This window comes from Platalea leucorodia (genome assembly GCF_965183815.1).
Source record: "Platalea leucorodia genome assembly, chromosome: 5".
Lineage (NCBI taxonomy): Eukaryota > Metazoa > Chordata > Aves > Pelecaniformes > Threskiornithidae > Platalea > Platalea leucorodia.
This window is the reverse complement of record NC_138827.1, coordinates 39529651-39551397: the sequence shown is the minus strand read 5'-3', so window position 1 is coordinate 39551397 and position 21747 is coordinate 39529651. Positions and strand designations below refer to the sequence as shown.

The 21747-nt window shown below is 36.2% G+C and overlaps 1 protein-coding gene across 2 annotated transcripts in view; it reads right to left on the bottom strand.

Moving 5' to 3' along the window:
- The window catches only part of BTBD8 (BTB domain containing 8), a gene marked incomplete at its 5' end in the record, with an annotated part of 38667 nt that overhangs the window by 15034 nt on the left and 1886 nt on the right, over positions 1–21747 (bottom strand). For both annotated transcript variants that reach the window (XM_082314593.1, XM_082314594.1), the window contains 8 exons: positions 360–542; positions 4305–4407; positions 4625–4713; positions 5351–5447; positions 6595–6675; positions 8865–8954; positions 12016–12133; positions 12710–12978. In XM_082314593.1, coding sequence (XP_082170719.1) covers positions 360–542; positions 4305–4407; positions 4625–4713; positions 5351–5447; positions 6595–6675; positions 8865–8954; positions 12016–12133; positions 12710–12978 — 1030 coding nt within the window. The remainder of the gene's footprint in view (positions 1–359; positions 543–4304; positions 4408–4624; positions 4714–5350; positions 5448–6594; positions 6676–8864; positions 8955–12015; positions 12134–12709; positions 12979–21747) is intronic.

Genomic DNA, 21747 nt, shown 5'->3' with positions numbered 1-21747 from the left:
GCTGTTGTTCCAGGGGTCTGAAAGCTTTTTCAAAGCTTCTGTATATACTTCTCTCTTTGCAATACAGAAACTGTCCCACTAAATGAACTGGAACTTTTGCTTAACTGAGGCACATAACCTGAATGCAGTATCAACCCTGCATATTAATATGCTTTAAAACATCACTGAAAAAAGCATCCCCCAAAAAAGCTTAGCACTGCCTAATTGCTGGTTTGTTGGTTTTTTTTTTCTCATTTTCTACAGAAATGTACTTAAAGCAGAAGTTGAAACTATTTTGATTATTTAGCAGCCTGAACTACCCAAGGTGTGATATAATTCAATTTATTTGGAAGCATACAATAACTTGAGGGCACTTTTACCTGCAACAAAACAGAGAAGCCTTCACTTTGTACTACGTGTAGGAAGTTGGCCACAATAAATGTTAGACACTCTTCTTGTAGCCTAGATGCCAAGGCCACAGCTGCCTCTGTCCATTTCACTTGGGGAAGACTATTGATCAGCCGGTCACTCTCCATCAAAAGGAAAGCAGCATTCTTGTGGTTCTTAAAATAAAACCAGAAATTAGCCCGTTGCCAAGTAATCACCTAAGCAATTGCTGCTCGTAAAATGGCTTCTGTTCAGTTACTGAACACTTACACAAGGATCCAGTCATGTATTAATTTCTCTTCTTTAAATAAATTTGGATTTTGATAATTCTGAGCATGATACCTACCTTCGAAACTAAAGCAGAAAAAGAAAAATCTACTGCTTCTCTTTTGCCTGCTCAAGTTAGGCAGTAAAGTTTTCGGTAGCTTTTATTGTATTTTTTTCAACTGTGTGTCATTACATACTGCAGTCCTGAACAAAATAAGGCAAATGTTAACTGGAGAAACTGAATAGAGGAAAACCTTTTAGGTCACTGAAAGATTGAATAAATAAATCTTGAATAAAATGGGTAAGTGAAAATTTTAGGTGAGTGTGGATGGCCTTGCATTTAGGATACATAAATACCCAAGCATTTTCATAATTATGAATTCTTTTGCTTTGTTTAAAGGAGTCAGACATCAAATATTTGTCTTCCCAGATGGAGTTTTAACTGAACTTACCCTCTTTGTTGTCTAATGTTTCTCTAAGAAATGTAACTGTTATGTTTATAGTTACATTTAAAACAAGCAAACAGATTTCCTAATATTTATTCCCCTGGTCTGTGCTTCTGGTTCTTTCCTACTTGTCTAAGCATTTGCCTTGCCTCATCAGCATGGTACCTGAGGGCAACTTCTACTGGCTAACACATCACTTAAAAAGAACTTGCAATTTAATGTTATTCACATCAGAATGGGTTGAAAGCTCTACTCAACATGACCTAGCAGGTCACTGATAAATTATGCAGTAAGATCAGTAACACTGGAGAAAGCAACAATTCAGATAACTATTTTACACAAAAAACCCTACTGTAAATTCAGATTATAATCATGTTTGTCCCATGCAAAGTGGAAAGAAGGGAGGATTTTCTTCATGCATATTGTAGTTAAACATAAAATCTGGCCAGCCATTATTCAACTATATTTTTTTATTATTTTACTCAGCTGTGCGCAAAACCAGTTTGCATGTATGTATGTAAGGTAAATTAAGGATGAAGTATATGCTTATGGTTTGATCTTGCTCCCGCTGGACTCAATTACAAGCTTTTTGAATTGTCCAGAATTCAGCCTCTGCTCACAAGGCAATAAGCATTTACTCCCATTAGACACTTCCAGTGAAATATAAAATGCCTTCATTGACTTCTGATTATATCAGCACTTTGTAGGAGTGGCTCTAACTGAATTTTACTTCTCTTGTTCTATTTTTTTCCTAACCATTCTGAAGTGAAGTCCACTTATCTATAAAAATGGTAATTTTCTTGCATGTAGTTGAGACACCAGGGATAAGTACCTGAACAGTGTTTTAAACTGCACTCCCATTTTAATGTTTCTGTGTTCATCACTGTGGCTTCCCAGAGATTTTCCAGTCAGCAATCTCCTTTCCTTTGCACCTTTTCTTCCCCTGTGGCTGCCCTACATTAACTAGCTTTCACATTTCCAAGTTTGGTAAATGAAAGGATCGGTAGAGTTCACGCTGTTTAACTGGGTGTAACTGTTTTACAGCAGAGAACTGTAGCAGCAGAGAAAAGAGGATCATAAAACATACAGTAGCCCCTGCAAAATTAATTTTAGACATTTTCTTCTTTCTCCCTCGAGCAACCTTAAGCATTTTTGCAGACTGTGAAAAACTCCACTGGGAATTCCACAAGTTTTTGGACTGGGTGTCTTAAGACCTCAGAGTTAAATGATCACTCACCAGAACTGTTCTGTGGGCAGAAGAGGCTTATGCTTTATGTTTTAACTTTGCAATTCTAAAAGCTTTGTAGGCTTCAGTCCATAAAATACCAGTGAATCTTGCACAGACCCACCAACACAAATTTTAAATCAGTAAAATGGGAACCAAACCACACTTTAGTCCAGACTGCAAAAGTCTTCTGGAGAAGCTGGGTACACAGCTGGAGCAGTAGCAAGTACCACAGTGCCATGACTGTTCTGCAAATGCTGGTAGCTTAAAGATAGCTCACGTATTTCAACACAAACTGTAACCACAGAATCTTGATATATTATAATAGGCACAGAGGGTAAGGAAGGCCTGAAGTGGCTTAGTTTTACCTTTAAGCTGTCCTGATAATGTTGCACAAGGGTGCCTGGAGGGGGGCCTAGAACTGTGTCTACGCTACACACCTGAGCTAGTCTGGAGATGCGTGGTGGTGTAACTATGAACACCTGTAGAACATTCTGATCTGTCGATCAGAATGAACTGATCTATCATCCTAAAAACCTTACTTAAAACTTCTTAAATATTTATACAATATATGACATAAAAAGCTATGTATATATTCTAGGAACAACTGCGTATACTGATCTAATATAATGGCAGAACACCTAGTATCTTAAGAGCTATAGCTACTGTCTTTATTCTGTTAGAAATTATGTATTCTGGTAGAAGGACTGTTCCGTTTTTATAACTGTAGATACTCTCAAGTTTCTCTTGGTACAGCCACATAGCCCTGAAATCTTTTGTTTCTCAGGCTTTCACCAGGATATGCAGTAGCAGCTGCCACTCACAGCTGACCTGCTGGCCTCGGCACTTGATGGGGGTAAGTACTCCATCAAAGAAATCCTGAGAAAAAACAGTCCCAAGCCTTCACAGCCCTTTCAACGAGGGGCAGTTCTTGGCCAGAACCATTTAAGAGTACATCTCTTGAACTAGGGGTATGTTTGGCAGTGTGGGTCGCCATACCTGAGCTATTTAGATTGGATAACAACAGTAACAGAGACAGGGACAAGGACTTCAGCATGAGATATAGGAGTCATCGCATACTTTGCTGTCTGGTGCGTGCTAGAACCAAAATCATCCTGTGAATGTTACCTGAGCTAGCTACATTAAACTTTCTGTATGCCAGTCCACATTACCATCACATAGACACACAGTCATGCTTAGCAGCGGCTGTACAGGCTTACCTTTAGCTCCTACCTGCTCTTCATATTTCTGTTACAATTCTGTGTATTTACAGGCTAATTACTGGGCCAAATTCCTGTTAAAAGTAACTGATTTGAACTAGACCTGTTCAGTCAGCTCTGTCAGCTCTGAGGGTAGTTTTATACAGAAACACAATTACAAAGTATTTAAGTTTAAGCAGATCTAAATTGGAACAATGTAAATATGTGCCACAAAAAATGAACGCTGAGCTTTGAGGGGACCAACTCAGTACTGTTGTCTGAGAAGTAGAAGATATGTATACTATACTGGTACTTTATTTTTGAAAAGTCATCTTGCCTGTAAACAAATGGCTTGTGATCACTGATGACCAGTGATCACCTTAAGTCTGAAAAAAAGTACATTTTTTTCCAGATTAGAATATAGGCAAAGAGGAAAAGACCATCACAAACAGCATATGCCGCCACCTAACATAGAAATTGATACAGCAATTTGCTGTTCCTCACTATCTGAATGCATAATGCCGCACTATGATGTCACAGCTGTGTTTCATGAACTTATTTTGTATTATTATGCTAGACTTTGATGTGATTATCACTAGGCTGTGTGCCATGAAGCATAACAACATCTGCACATCAAAATCTGGTTTTAAATTGTTATTTTAATGGGAACTTTTACATAGTATAAGTGCACTACAGATTTAAAATACTATATTTATTCTCGTAAATTACATTGCACAGCTAAATAAGGAAAAAATTTACAATTGCTCTATTTTTATATAAAGCACACTATATGCTACTTACCAAAGAGTTAACCAACATAACAAGACAGTTGTTCTGAAGTTCAGTAGGTAAACTGGCAAAGCTTCTCTCTGACAAACATTTTGCAAAATGTTTTCCTACCCATCTGTTGAAAAGAGAGCCTTTCTTAGGTAAGGAAGATGAAAAATGTTCTATCTTCACTTGTTAGCATCAGTGATGCTTCTAAAGTATTGTGAATAAAAAATGTTTAAAATGTGAACATTTTATATGACAAAATAAACCCTGTCTCGCAAAGTAAAATAATTTCGACAGAAAGCAGAAAAATTAAAAACATAAACCATAATTTATTTTATTTTACTTACTTCATGCAAGCAGCATACAGGTTTTCTGCTCCCAGTGAATGAGCAATAGCCATGCATTCTAGTACAGGTTGCTGTTTTCCAGGAACAGGCTAGAGTTGTTAGCAAATTATCATAATTATTGTATGTTCTAACTTACAGAAACTATAAAGAAGTAAAAAAATCTTCAGTTCAAACAGAAGTACTGTTAGCAACCATGGTATTTAAGTTTCTTTGCCTTTATGCAGGATAGGGAAGTCATCTGCTTCCACACGTCAATAAAGTAGTATTCAGCCTAGTGAGCCTAATGCATGAAAATGCTCAACTCTAAGCAGTTGTGTGTTTTTAAACTAACTTTAACTGAACAGAAATATTTGCTAAATACATGCCCATGAAATCTTATATGCAAATATATAGTATTTCCGTATTTCTATTAAGAACAATTACATACACAATGGAATGTGTTAAATTATACTCCATGTATATATTGAATTGATCATGTGGAATACTGCTTTTCATCAGTTGTGGTTTATAAGCTTCTGTAAATAGGTGGATGATACCACAGGCCTTACTCCCATCATCAATCCCAGTGAATTTAGCAGATTTACACATAAGAATAGCGTCCGTTGAATTAAGCTAACACCTTGACCACACAGTTGTTAAGTATCTCATCAATATGATATGTAAGTAATAGAACGAAAATTCTTCTTAGGCTTTACGGTTCACAAAGTAGCATGAGAACTGACATACCTTTTGGAAAAAATTGCAGTAATCTCTTTTCAAAATGTAGATAGCTACTTCTTTCAACCCGTCTAGCCCATACATGTCTGCAATGCCCAACATGCGACTAAAGAAAAAGCAGTAGCAACAGGAATCAAAAATAATTGTCATATATGCATTTTGCTTACAAGACAATTTGCATGCTAATTTCACCTTTTTGTTCAGTCAGAATTTACTGCAGAAATAGATTGATAACCAAGTATGAAACTTGCCAAAGAATAATCTTCAAAGAGGAACACATATTGACCTAGTAATAATCTCCCAACCACTGGGTCCAGTCTATATAAAAGTAAGCCTCAGCCGCTGGCTGAGAAACTGTTTAGAAGACTCCCAGTTTCTCTATTTTAAGGGTAGCAAGTGAAAAACATATTTGTGCCAGCAGAGCTTTGGCATTTTGTAGGTTTTTTCCCAGGATTATATAAAATGTTATTGATGACATCGTATCTAAGAATTATGTCCCTTCCAAGTACTAAAAAGCACAGTGAGCAAACTATTAATTATTTTACATAATAATCAATACCACAGTTTTATTTTCTGTATCAATTTATTACCTGAACATTGACATTGGGGCATATTATAAACAATTCCATATTTTTATTTTAGATAGATAAGCTTTGAACAACAATTCCTAACATTAAGAAATTGTAGTGCTTGAACAGCTAATCTATAAGTGGTTTCAGGGAATAATTCACACATTTCAGAACTTACTTCACTAATTCAGGATTATGTATAAAACTGTGATTAAAAACTATCCCAGAAATAAAATGCCAACATTTACATTGGTTGCTATATATCATCTTTTATGGATCTAAGACTAACTACTTAGCCTTCGCATCGACTCAAATGATTATTTAAAAATAAATTCCAAATATTAACTATTATATATTATCACACATTGTACATATTATTCTGAAAACTAAAAGGAAGGTACAGGCAAATTGGGAATTATTTTGGTATAAAACACCCTCCTGTTACTCGCTGTCCTTACATAACATTCCAAAAACGTCTGGCCCACCTTTTCCCGTAGCTGCCAAATAAACAAGATTTCTTCAACAGCTTTATTTTTGGAATTCCCTCAAGTATGTTTAGGTGTAATGATCATTATATTTGACATCTTTGTCTTATTTATACTACATGAACAATTTTCCTTTTGACTTTTAACTGAGAAAATACAGAACAAGCACAAACTGCAATTAATAAAAGTTGACATATACCCAACATCAACTTTGTCTGGGAAGTCCAGAATACCTCCATATATAAAATGCAAGATGACACTCATTTCTACATGGCTTATGCTGCAAAAAAGAAAGGAAAAAAAATAGAAATAAAGACATGTCCAGAATAAAACGCACCACATTTCTTAGCCAAAGGAAGTTGGTCAAAAGGCTGATACACCATCCAGCCATTCTGTTAATGGAAGGTAAATGGTCTGATAAAATTAAAGCTATTTTCAAGATTACTGCAATGTAAAAATATCTGACTGGACTATGTTTTGGGTGAATTTTGCTACTCAATAGTCTTACTGAAACTTTGTAATACTTTAAATCTTTGAAATTAAATCATAAGCAGACTAATACTAGTATCTAGATTATTTACACCGATAAACGCAGAAAGGTTTTTGTTTCATCATCTCCAAGCTCTTTAAAAGTAATAAGTCAATTATTAAGCAACTATATATTTAGAAATTGTTTTATAATAATTATTTTTAATTCTTGATTTTAGGAATATATTCAAGCTTTTCCCACAATAACAGTACATTTGATAGTTTTACTACAACGTGAAGTGGGATTGTTGCATCTCAAAATATTTAGAAAAAGTCTTTATGCCTAGATTCAGATTAAGAAATACAGAATTTCTACACAGAGTTGTGTTTGTATCCTTGCATTGTCCCAGCACCATAACAGGGAAAGGCACGGAATATCTGTTTGAAATGGTGGACACGATCTCCTGAACAATGCATTAATGTACTTAACGTATGTATATCTTGGTGTGCAATCTTCAGAACCCACAAATGCTGTGTACATTAGTATAAATGGAATATAGTCATGCAGATTGAGCTAAGACCCTTTAAAACATTAGACGTGTTTAAGCAACAGACATTGATGAATAAAAAAATAAAAAGGGAAAAAAAGGTTGCAACAGGCTAAGAAGCAAAATCAACACAGTTGTGTCTCTATGTATTAGTACACATGATAGCCATAAAATCAGCAAGAACGAGTTTCCCCACGGTCTTGACAGCTGTTATCTGAGGCAGAATTTTCATTATTTCAGAATAAGCCATATGTACTTTATTTATAAGTGTTTAAAAAGACAGCATAGAAACCTGCACCAAGCAGAAAACTGAACCAGAAAAGGTAAAATAAATGGATATGATTCTTAATAACAGAAATTATGAGGCATTGGCATGAGAATATACTCTCATATAAAGATTAAGTACTTCTCAGAAGAAAGCCTCTATTGAAAAATAGGGATGAAATTTCTTAGCCATACAGAAATCAATTATGGGGAGAGAAGTGTAAATACCAGAGTAATTGTTGACTATCAGCCTCTAAAACATAATATGTATAGCATAAAAGCTAAGGAATCAATTAAAAGCGTATTGTTGTGTAAGTATTAGGGAGTTATAAACAAATCAAGAGATAACCTTCCTGATTTTGCAGCAGTATTATTACACTGACAGAAAACTAAAATTATGAAAATATGAGAAAGTATCACTTGGCCAAGCAATTTTATGTTAAAACAAAGCAGTTATATTTTGCAACACTGTAAAGTACACAGTTCCTTCTGAAGAAACCCGAGTCAGCCAACATCGTGCCTGTCATGTACAAGTATCAGTATTAGTTTGCTTTTAAAGAAAATTTAATATTTCAATTGATTTTTCTGATACTGACTGAAAAGAACTAACCTGGCAGTCCCCCGTTTATCTACAAAGTCTTAAATATTCATCCTACAAGTACAGCTCCATTATTTTCAGCTCTCACACAGAAAGCCATTGCAAACAAGCACAGTAGTCAAAATTGTTTTAGTGTATGATGCTGAAATATCATTATTAAACACTGTTTCAGGAATTTAATTGTTTATTTGTCTTTACATTATACATATACTCTTATTGTACAAATAGGTATGAAAATAAATGTCACTGTTCAGACATCCATTATACTTTTCATGACATGTACAACATGAAGTGAAAGAAGAAAATTGTAAAATAGACTGTGAATACTAAAACATACTCTACAAAAAAGGATTAGTACTCTTCTGCTGATGACAAAGACTTCTTCCCTGAACCATCTGACAACATTAACAAATACACGACACAGGCTGTTTCATACTGAAGTCAAGCCAGTACTCAGGAAATGTATCAGGTTGAAGTGTCAAGGCAGATTAATCTTCAGTACTCTATACACAGCACAGTTGTTACATATGTTTGCAGTGATTTTAAATTGCCTACTTTTGCTCCCACACGACTGGCAAAGACAACACTTACCCTTGAAGAGTGATGTGCTCTTGGGAGCTTTCAGCCCAACTTCCACTCAGCATAGCAGCAAAGTAACTAGATCTGGCACATAAAATGGCCCTGAGAGAGAAAAAGTAAACATTATTCCACTAGATACAAATATTTATTATGAGACTCTTTGATAACTGACTTAAATCTTTGCCCTTTATGCAGTAAGGTGTCATCTGTGTACTGCATGCCTTTTCTTCCAGTATTTTTGGAATTTCAAAATATGCTAAAGAAAAAAAAAAACCCAAAACCAAACAGTATTCTAAATTTCTCACTTAAAGCTTGTTTCTAGTATGACTTTGACATTCACACAGAGGAAATTATTATCACAAGCATTTTCCTTTTATTTAATATAAAATTACAAATTTATTTCTTCTGTGTTTTTTTTTTACCAAATACCAGTAAATAACCTTGTTTATACAGCCCCATTTTAGCTAAATAATTGCATCCTGAATCTCTTAAATTCTTTCTATACTACAAAATGTGTAATTATTAAAGTGAAAAGAGAAGCATAAAACTTCTCTTACTCGAAATTGACTGGCCGCCTACCAGCACATCCTAAAAGTCCAACAGATTTGATAACTAACATATGATACAACAATGTGTGTTGCCAGCACTATTTGAGAAGAGCTATCAATTATTTCTGTTTAGACTTACTACCCTTGTATATTTAAAAGGCATAACTGGCCATAAAGGAGCTAATTCAATTTCCTACTACTTCCATCAAAGACAATAAAGAAACCCCAGACCAGTAGTCTGTGTAGCTCAGTATCTCCTCCAGTATCACAGTCTTCAAAAAAACAGATGAGAAGGCCTTTGCAACAGGAGCTTCTTAAAGTGGAAGTGGAAGGGCAAAAAGGAAGAGAAGACAGTGGGTGAAAACTGCTTTATGATTTCAGCCTTCCAGATTTACACCAGTTATAGTGTTAGCCTTTATGTAGCTTATCTGGGCTACTGCAGCCATAGATAATATTCTCATACATACAATTTTATCCTGACACTTACTAAGCTTCCCATTATTTATAGAACGACCTTACGTCATGTATTTCCTACGGCAGAAAAAGCAAAGTGTTATATTGGCATGAGAATCCTTTCTTTTACATGTATTTGTTGGCTCTTAAAATGTTTCAGAGCACTCTCATTTTGCGTAGGAAGAAGTAAGAAGAACACTATTTATGGTCTCTTTTCTAGTCATTATATATTCTGGAATCTCTCATCTCTCTTCCCTCCTCCTGCTTCAGAAGTCTCAATACTTTAAATTAGCAACTTCTCGTACATTCCTCCTGTGATTCATCTAGCAATAATAATAATGAAACTTTTACAGAATGTTTCATATCTCAGTGAAATATGTCCACATGTAAATGGATATTACATCACAACTTTGAGTATGTGAAAATCTTGTTTTTATAAGATACAATAGCACAATATCATGGAGATATGAAATACACTATCTCCAATTTTGTCATCCTCTTCCAAATAAATTTTAGTAATGAACAGGGCTAGATCAACTGCAAGGGTATAGCTGAAGTGGATATTTCAAAGACTCATTTAAAATAAGATTGCTGCTCCGTAGAATATGGACAAGTACGTATTACCTAAACATACATTGATAAAATTTTAACTTATAAAATACATGGAGATACCAAATGAATTTGAAGTAAATTTATACGTGCTTTCCTACTGTCATGGTTTGTGCCATAAGTTTATTACTGAACAAATTGACTTGCTCCGTTCAGAGCTCTGTAAGAATACAACACAGCACTAGAGAGACCTAACCTGGCAGCTTTCTCAGAGCACTGCTGCTCACACTGTGAAGTCCATTGGAGGTTCATAGGACTTCATGAGAAAGTAAGGAATACTGAGATAAGTGGGTGGGAGAGGGTGGGGGCTTAAACTGTCTCCTGTTCGAGAACTTAAAAAAAACCCTTAAAATAAATAAATCATCCTGGTGCTTTCACCAGAGTTATACCCAAAGTTAGATTTCCATTATTCACTCCTACTGTTCACATGATGCAGTCCTAAAACAAGCAAGTCTTGTGCCTGTTTCAGAACATCCTTGTTTTCTCTGCGATTTACTGCCATATTTTTGGGGGCTGGTTAGACTAGATACATTGCTCCAGGCAATAAGTGGCCTAAATCAAAGAAGCTCTGCTGATAGAATCTTTTTGTTGACTTTCTTTTTGCATTAAAGTATTTGTTTCTCAAAGTTATGGACCTGAGAACATGTCTTCTTATAGTGTAGACCAGAATCAAAAAAACATGCCTAACTACACTACATTCTGGAAATTTAGTATATATCCTAATTCTATTATTTAAAAATAAAATAACACACACCCCCCATTATGACATATCTTCTGTGAAGATGTTTGTTTGTAATGTCAGTAATATAACCCCCACACTGGTTTTGTGTTGAGAAAATACTAAAAATAGTGGAGGTTTTTTATAATAGCTTTCAGTTAGTTACATACTCAAAGGCAACAAAATACAGGCTGTCTAGTTTGTTATGTTAAGCACAGACTCATATCAAAGGTGCAAGGAGTGGTACTGACGCTTTAATTTGCTTTCCTAAGCTACAGAAGTCCAATAAGCCAACGTTCTTAAATGGTCTTGGACTTTAGACCTAATAAAGGCTGCTGACAATCTTTATGTCTACATGACTGAAATAACGAAAGTAAAATCAGATTCTGTATGCACAGATTCTGAAGAGCAGGAGAAAAAAAATTACTACTCCAGAAATTTTCCACATGTAAGATAATTTTATTCATCATTAGCTGCTGAATAGTTTATTAATAGATTTTTCATTTTCTTCAGAGAGCATAGATTATTTAAAAAAAGGTTAGCAAAGAAAACCTATGCAGTATTTATACATGAGTATATACTCATATAATGAGTTTACAATAGCAATCTTAGAAGTGCTAAAAATGCAATTGTTTTCACAATAGTTGCCATTAATGAGATAAATAATTTTCATTTGTATCAAAGTATGGCCACTTCGCACATAAGACCTAAAAACTGTAATGGTTCACAGCTAGATAACAGGACCAGCAATAACTTACTATAGATATACAGCACCAGCAACATTTTATACTAGAAAGATTTTGGTTGAATAACTTGACAGTAAATACTTATGTACCTGTGAGCTTGAAAATCTTTGCCTTCTATGCAAATATTAATATCTGGACAACAGCACTTCTTGTAGAGCATCATTAAGTCTTCTCCTAAGACAGATGCAGTTTCTAGTTTGGAATTACCTGCAGATGGGGAGAAATAGCTATTTTCACTTTGTCTGGTGTAGGCTAGACTATTGACAGTACACAGACAACTTAAAATATTTGAAAAGAAGAATCTGACATAATGAAAAATTTTAATATTGCATATTCAAGCTAGAATTTTCCTTGAAAGGTTTTCCAGACCTTGCATTTTACTTCTTGTTTTGACTTGAGATAATGGCAATTTGACTAATGCTTCATATTTAATATCTATAGAAGAAGTGCTACAGTTAGTCCTTTGCAAGATTATGTAGCCAGTTCATTTTTTCTACAGAGATCTGGTACCTCTGCATTAAAGAAAAGTAGACTCCAAAGAAGTTCAGGGTCAGGTAGTGCTACAAGGTTCTGCCTAAACAGATTTGTTGCTTGATCCTATCTTACTGACACAGCTGTAGCAGCCAACACCTCTGGTGAAGATGCAGTTACCCATTTCCTCATGTTACTTATTTCATTCAGAGTTGTAGTAGGGAAGATTCTGAAAGATTCCAAAATCCTCACAAGACAACAGTTTCCTGATTCCAAAATCCTCATAAAAGAAAAGTGTAATTCCAAACCTACCTGCAGTGTCTTTGTTGCTTTCTGCATCAACGACTACTGGAATGTCATCTTCAATACAAGATGAACAAGCGACTTCTTTCTGCACAGCTTCACTTGGAGTATTCTGATCAACAGGTGTTCTTTTGCCATCTCCATGACAATTTACATTTGTTTGAGTGTTCTGGAGCACAGCAATGTTGTTTTCTTGTATTAATTTGGGTTCCCATACTTTTTTCATCATAGCCAGCTCCTCAGCTTCTTTAAGATTTTTATCAGATGAATACACAAGCCTAGAAGATGACACTAAGTTTACTCCTGTAATTTTTTAATTGATCAAAACAAACAAATAAAAAAATTGCTTTTTTTTTTTTTCTTTGTCTAACAAAGTTCGTGACCAGAAAACAAAATCTGGACTCTAGAGTGCTTAATAATAATTAAAAACCCCCACCTTTTAAAAACTGTATCTCTGGAAAACTTATTTCTGCAATGCTTGAAAAAGCATAAACAAGCATTACAAGTAGAATGTAGTATCAGGTTAAAAGAAACAAAAGTTTCTGTCCATCAGTTTGCTTTTTTAAAGAAACTTTTGTCTGCTCTTTATAGCTCATCTACTATAATCATCTACTGGCAAAAGCAGAAGCATGCTGTATCAGTAATGACAGATGACTGATTTATAAATCTTAGTATGACCAAGAAAAGGCATTTGATTGTCCTTTAATATCATCAAATTTACAAACCCAAGAATATAAAAACCTTCTCACATCAAGTTTACAAGTACAAAATCATAAGAATGGTACAGAAATATAAATGAATGGTATTAAACATACAAATTTTAATTTCAAAGGAAGTGCTTGAAAGCATGAAAATTTGCAGTTAAGATTACCCAAGAGCTTTGCCCATATAGTAATTCCAGCTTCCCACTTTCCCATCTGTTTCACCAGCTTATTTTTGGCTCAAAATCTGGAAAGGCTAACAAAGCCCGCAGTCTGTGACTGCGGAGAGCTCGTATTTATAGACAGATACTGCACTCCAGCAACTTAATGGAGCCTTAAAAAGTCAATGTGAACAGATAACGTTCTTTATCAGTAGCTTCATACCATATAGATGAAGTTAGCAAAGTTTAACAGAAGAGCTACAGTTACTTTGGATTTAGCAGACGTGGACTTACAGATCTGCATTTAGTCACTCATTCCATGGTAAACAGGCTTTATTGTTAATATGGGAACATAGTAATTTGAGCACTGTTTGAACACTGTCCTCTAAAGGGGCAGAGAAAACATACAAAGAAATCATCTTCCTTCTTAAGTCCTGTATTTAAAGGATTGAGTTAGGTAGAATTTTTTTGAATGTGATACAGGTTCTCACCAAGAACGAATGACAAGAAATGAGAATGTAGGGAATGGGAATTTTAATATTTTATTAGATTTTGAAAGCAAGGGCCAGGAAAACATATGACAGGAGTAATAAAATTTCACATTGAAAGAGTAAGATTGGTGGACTCTCTTTACATGGGTTTTTAAGGTGGTTGTACCTGTATGTGCTTTCAGAACTCCTAACCTGTGAACTTGGCCTGACCATCTATTGCTTTCATATTTACAGTGCTTTCCAACCCAGCGTAACAATAGCGTGAGGCATGAGAAAAAGACATGTAATAACATGCCATATTACCAAGAACAGGACCACAGGTTGCTTGCTGGAGCAGGGAAACTTTGCAGTTCTTTAGAAAATACAAGACCATGACTTCCACACATTTTCCCCATTCACTATGCTTCTCAGTACTTAACATCTGTGTTTTACAGCTCTATGGCAGTAGGACTCAAGAACAGAAATTCAGAGTAGAAACCCAATTAACCCAGAGATTTCAAAATTCCACAGCAGTATTCTGAAGTTTTGTCTTCAAGCTGTTTCTCCACATTACATCTTCCAAGAAATGTCACTTAAAGTCACATAGACAATGCTACTACTAGACAAAATCCAATCATTCCCACTTTATCCCTGCACCTTCAGCAGATGTAAGCAAATACCACAATTACAGAAGTAAACAAATACCACAATTACAGAAGCAAACAGTAAACACATACCGAATGTGAAAAACTGCAGGAAGATACCTAGTAGTAAGGGTTTGTTGAAAGAAAATTGCAATTCATAACATGTTAGGTTAAATTTGCACTGGAACTTTACTTATTCACCTTTCTGTTGCTGCGGAGCTATTGCATATTCAACGTGTAAAGACAGTACAAATTGACTTTGAGGAAGAAAGAAAATTAGCAGCAACAGATTCACTGCTTTGCCATAAATTCATTATTTTAATATTCTTGTTTACCTTCTGCCAGTAACTGAAAAACATATCCATAGGGAATCTGATAAGCTAGGCAATGAGGCAACAATTTCCTGGGAATCCTCAGGGTATTTTCAGATAATCTACATAAGAAACCTCAGGAATGCAATTCTATTATCACTAGGGCTTAAGTCAATAAAAACGGCACCCTTACCACAGCTAGGAACTCTGTAAATAAAACAAGTGGCATGTTTTTAATCCAGAGCTAAGGAACTGGTTTTGTATTTGAAATAAGTTTTTGTATTTGAAATAAGTTTGTTTCCGTAAAAAGTCAAGGAACCTTGATTATTTCAGTTAACGTTTAAAATCCAGCCACAGTCCTGGATGTATTACTTCCAGAAACTCAGCAGAATATCTGTATATTAGAGTCCCACTTGATACAGACTGTAAAGTTACTACTTTGAAAGACTCATTGCAGGCATCCATTATTCTGCTTCAGACAGCAATAACGGTTTTAGCACATCTTGTAGAAATTCTCTTTTATCTCACTTAAATCCCATTAGATGTTCTTTCCAGAATGGAAGATTCTGCAGGTTTCTAAAACCCGTTATAGAAAACTTTGCTTGGCAACACCCTTTATTTTATAGGCTCATTTCTAAAGGCAGAGTGAAGTTTTCTAGACTGTCTTCTACAGAGTATCAAATGGCACCTTCCTGCATAAACAAAAGCTAGGGAAATCTTTCATCCACAGCAAAATGCATAGCTCAGACCTTGGAGCTCAGATGTCTTAGTGATAATGTAAAACCATCTCTTTAAAATGCAGCTGCTGTAAGAAACCAGGACCCTTACTGCAGAATTATGAATAGTTTTTACTGTTCCAAACCTCTTGAGTAAGCATCATTCAATGTGACACCTTAGTTTAGTAAGTTAAAGTGCAGAAGATTACAATTCTATAGAGTTATACATTTCATCTTTAAATCAGATAGAGGTACCATGAGGAGGTCTTAGAGCTTGACCAGTTTTGAATTAAGTGTTTTCAAGAAAGCAGTTTTCATAGTCATCTGAACAGTCTAAGAAGGCATAAAGATGTTCCAGTTCTTCCAACATCCCTAACGTTGATCAGGAAAGTACTAGATTGTACTCGCTGTGACCAAACAGCTTCCTAGAACATATAAGCAGTACGGAGTTATTTTGTTTTATAACAGCACACAGCCTACACAGACATCTCAAAATGCACTTTGAAGAAAAGCACGTACTTTGTGGGTAGTTTGCAAAGTACTAAGAAAACGCTAAGTAGCCCAACCAAACTTACTTTTGTGCATCTAAAGATTTCATTCACAGTTTTGTTTTTAAAGGTGTCCTGAAGTTGTATCTCCTCTCGTTCCAAATCACTTAGGCTAAATTCTTTGGGAAGTTTCTCAGCCTTAGAGCTCCCTTTAAGGCCCACCTATTTCTATCAATTGTAGACGCATGACTGCACATAGTCTTGAAAAGCACACAGTCTCATTAGAAGAGCAATCATGCAATTCTGTTCTCAGAACAGCCACAAAGCCAATACTGACTAGAATCAGTAAGACATTTTTAAGCTCACTAAAAGTATAAAAAACATGATCACAAAAAATCCTAAGATAATAGTTGGGTTGAAAGAGAATTTTGAGTTATGATCCCCTTCTTTGGTCCTTCGAGTCAAGAGGCGCATTTCCTTCCTGTGGGCCACACCCACTGTCTGCAAGACTGACAAAATCCCAAACAGAAATGTTGTGTGCCACTAATGACCATGGAGACAACACAAATAAGAAGGGAAGTGAAAAAGGGCAGGTTTTATTTTAATGAAATACCATATTTAAAAGCATGAGGAACCCATTTTTGTTGTTACTTCTGAGAACACCGAAAGCCACTGGAATTAACACCATCATCACCAAACTTTACTGAAAGCTGTTAGGACAGCCTCTCCTATTGTCCCCAAGTAGATGTTAACCAAATAACTAAATAAAAAACAATTCTCAATTAATTAGGCATCCACCTTTCAAATGGTCCTTACAGCAGCTTCCACTTGCTCAGAGAGTTCGTTCTTCACTGAGAGCCTATCTGGAGAAGACAGTTACCTGCCATCTTCTCCTTGCCCACGTTCTCCTTAAAGTTATACATACACACACACACGTCATTGATGTCACTAGAGAAGTGCTTTTGAGTTCTTAGACACTCCCTGTTTAAACAGACAGGATCTTGTACACATTGTTATAGATATGCTGTGTATATGCCCAGATTTGCAGAGCATTAGTAAAGAGGTTACAAAGCCATGAACAAAAGCCATTAATGCCAGGGGAGAGGACTTTTTTTTTTCCTATCTTGATGTGATTTTTCTGTCAGCTAGCAACACAGACTGATTGTTAATGCTAAAGTCTATCAGAAAATCAGAAACTTCTGCATCATAAATACTATGGACAGCATGAAGCTGTCAGCACAGAAGTCCAACACATATGAAAAGGGGAAATTCTCCTCTGTGACAGTGCAGCAGTTTAATTGCCCTGAAAAAAAAGACACTATGGTAACTTTAGCATAGAGGGACAAGTACAGATGCCCAAAATAGGATACTTACTTGGTCATGTAGGGGATAACACAATTAATGAAAACAGACAAAACAAATTATGTTTTTCTTTTATTTACAAGTTATACAGATGCTGTGTGTTGTTTTCAATAGGAACTTGGTAGAGCACATACCAGAACTTCATGTAGTAACTTGATTGCACTGAAATATCTTCTGTACATGTGTAAAATACCATATTATATAGTTTTACTTAAACAAAGCTATGTGTTATCACAATTAAATGCCAAAATAAAAATATTAACTTTTCTTAAAATAACACTGAGAATGTCAGAAGTCTCTGAACCACTCCCTGCCCACTGTTTTAATGCATTGATGTCTTCAGCAAACCCATCTGCAGCAAATACTCTCATGCACTGCATTTAATCTCCGTGGACTTGCAAAAATATTTCAGCAATACACCTATAGCAGTGAATCTTCGTTAGTGCAAGTTAGGGATGTCATACGCACAACTTCAACCTACCTTAATCACTTAAGGTTCTTCTATTTCCCTTTAGATTTGCTAAAGGAAGCGTCTGCTTGATTTTTGCAGCTAAGATGGTTATTTTAACTTAATTGATTCTTGAGACAAGTATTTCAGTAAATTTCTTCTCATGAGACGCAACATCAACTGCTTCGCTGCCTCACACACATGACGATTAGATTTTCTTATTTCTTGTGAAAGCTAAGCATTTCAGCAGAAGAATCTGGCCCTTAAGCAATCATGGTCCCAGTGAAAGACTTCTACCCATTTCTTACATAAATTGATTTTTTTTTCTTGAGGCATAAATCCACGGCATACTATGTTTTCCAAAGCAACATGTTAATAACACACACATACCGAATATACTGCAACTTGACAGTTTAGCTTCTCAACTTCCTCTGAGAAATTGAGATTAGATATAAACATGGATTTAAAAAAAAAAAAAACCAACAAGAAAAAAGACAAACTCATTGTTTCTATGTGTGTGGAAAGGAGATAAAGCCACCGTTGTCTGGCATGTGTTTAAAGCCTGTTTTCTTCAAAAGAGACAAGTCATCATGGTGAAGGCTTTCATCCCCCAACAGGATATAGCATAAAATCTAAACTACAAGCTGCATGTAGTACCTTACTTATTTCTCTCCCTCCCACCTTCCTTGCTTAGCAAAGTCTAATTATTCTCAATGACTAGCTTAGCTCATATTTATCACCACAACAAACTAACTTGGTGCCGTAGTAACAAACTCAGACCAGAGAATATGGTTGTATGGACGAACGCCATTAAGTTAGAACAGCTTAGCTATTCACAGGAACAAATTCCTTAATCCCTTAACTTGGGAAATAAGCACTTTGGTTCACAATAATTTGTTCTCAACTTTCTCAGTTTTCACTGTTCACTGGAGATAAGCCTTTACAGAGCATTTTAACTTCCACAATTCAGGATTTATCGTTCCACGAAGTTTAAGACAGTTACATCAAATTTCCCATGTTGCCCACATTTATAGGGCGGGCTTTGTTAATTCTATTTGTTTTGGGAGGGATGATTTTTTTTTTCAGCTGTATCGCTGATTCCCTTATGTCTTAATGCAAGGAAAAGAATAGTTGTTGAGCCGTAAAATGCACCCGCAAGTGCCACAGAAAGCCCTTTTTGCAGTTAGCTTGTTTTCAAGTTACATGAATCAGTCACTCAGAGAAGATACTCCTTGCGTGGTAGAGTATACCACATCAACAGGCACGAGTGATAAGAGGATAAAAGGGAAGGATCATATCAGAGTAAACTGCGTAACCCACAAAATTTCAAGAACATGGGAGGCGTGCTATTCTTCTGAAATAGAGTGGTCTGCAGTCATAACCCATTAGAGGGGAATGCAGAAGCCTAGATATTAAGGGTAAGATTGCTGAGGCATAAGTGTAAAGGAATTCAGTGTACATGAGCAGAAGTCATGTTTGTTTCCTCCAAAACAGCCAGTATCCAATGGGGACTATGACAGTCTAGCAATCAGTAAGAATAATCTCATGCATAAGTTGTTTAAAGAAATGTTTCCCTTTTTCACTACTTTGTAATCCAACGTTATGGAACTGTAACTGGGAATTGGACTTAAAGAACAAGTATTCACAAATGAGTTGTGCTGTATTTGGTGCAACTGCTTTATGAAAACCTCACATGCAAGAGAAGGTCAAGCTGAAAATAGAGCTAAGCCATCGTCTTTTGTAGTGTCAATCTGCTGTCATGTAATATCAACAGGTACCCCACCTTCTGGCTTGGCTTTTTTCCCCCTGCACACAGGAAAGATTCTGACAGACACGAGCAACAATGAGATTGCAAGAGGTGTCACTAAGTGACAGATGAAACTGGAACAGTGCTATAGGATATCTGTTGTATTAATAGCAGTTGCTACAGCCTAAAATTTATTCAACAAAGGAAAGGTGTGCATAGAGTCTACAGAAAGAAGTTACTGTCATCATGCTGTCTAGGAGTTTGCCTTCAAGAATGCTTTTGTCTGCACTGAAGCTAGATGTAGCGTCTTTCTACTGCCTGATACAGAACTATACAAACATAACATGGTCGAAGCCTTGGCTGGTCTACTTTGAAACAAACTGCTGGTGCTGCAAATTAACCCCCGTGGCAGTAAATGTCACAATGACAATTGTATTCCTTTGTATTTGATCTGTATTTATTGCTTTTTTAACTGGATCTGACTGTCATTAGGCCCTTCTCTGTCCTTCCTTAAATCAGATCCCTTTAATACAAATATCAGGAGACAATGAGAGTAACAACTAGATTTTTATTTCTAAAGCTATACTTTTCCGACTGAAAGGGTAAAAGCAGTTTGCCTCTCAAAAGGGAAGATATTAATGATCTAATGATCTGTGACAGACTGTTGTCCTTCAGGGATGCTAAGTTGCTTGCTTCTCGAGGCAGACTGCAGAACCCTGCTTGAGCAGTCATCTCCTGCCATTGACATACCTGCAACTGTTGACCCTTTTCTAGTTGTGTTACGAAGAGTGACAGAAGGCTATTGGAGGGCAGAGTCAATTTTACGTTAGCTTCACTGGGCAAAAACGTAGGGTGAACAGTGCCTACGATATGGACGCTGCACTTCCTGGTGCCCAGCAGTTTCTTGCTGGTGCCCTCAGACAGTGCAATCATAGGGAGGGAAACAAAGCAGTGCTTAGGTACTCATCTGTTTCATGCTGAGGCTACCCAGAAGGATCAGCATGAAGTTCACCACGTCCTCCATCCTGCTTAAAAATGCTCAGAAGTTTGGCAAGAGGAGCTGCGCAGTCTTCAGCACAGAAATGACATATAGCCTACATCTCTCCCGATTAAGAGAGACAGAGGCCCAAAGGAAGTACGTCTCACTGAGATGCAGGCCAGATATAGCTTGTGAGAAAAAAAGTCCCCAAATCCCCAAGGAAAGATGATTTTTACTTGGAAAGCTAAAAGAAAAGCTGAATATAAACAGGAAGAGGAATGAGATTTTGTTATAGCTTTGATGAACTCTTCAATGCTATACTAGTATTCCACTTCTCCGATTCTACAGGGAAACAGTATTTATAACCAGAAAACCTAGAACTTTTGTAGAAGACTACAACTTTCTCTCCAAAGCTCAACTGCAGCTACAGGTCTTTGTTACAACTCAGCATGGCAATTCATGTGCTGCAAGAATTAGGCTAGCTTTCAGTCAACCTCAAGCTGTAATTTAAGACACTGTTTTGGATTTGTGAAGATCTAATTCATTTGCATCTTAACAGTAAGAAACCACTTAGATTCAACAGCCACAGATGTTAGCACTGATGACTATCAGTGCAACAATGACATTAGGCTCTTTTCAACCAAAGCTGCTTCCTTTCCTGGGTCCAAAGCAGGACCAAAGCACTGTGGTCAAACTCCAGGGCATTCTGCAACACAGCTTTTCACAGAACGTGCTAGCATAGAGGACTCAAAAGGTGAAGTATCAAACAGCACTGAAGACTAAGTTAAGAAAAACCAACCATCTTGCAAAACGCCCTTCATACATAGCTTAGAATATATGGGGAGGTTCCTTTGAAGAATATAAACTCACACTGAAAAGATAAAAGGTTTATAATTAGATGAGCTGTTTTGAGTTTAAAGGTGTTTTTCAATACCAGGCTTTCTGGAGAACATGCAGGACTCTAGGGATCATTACCTGCCTTCCAGCAAACAGACAAAACTGAATGCAAGTATCCATGAA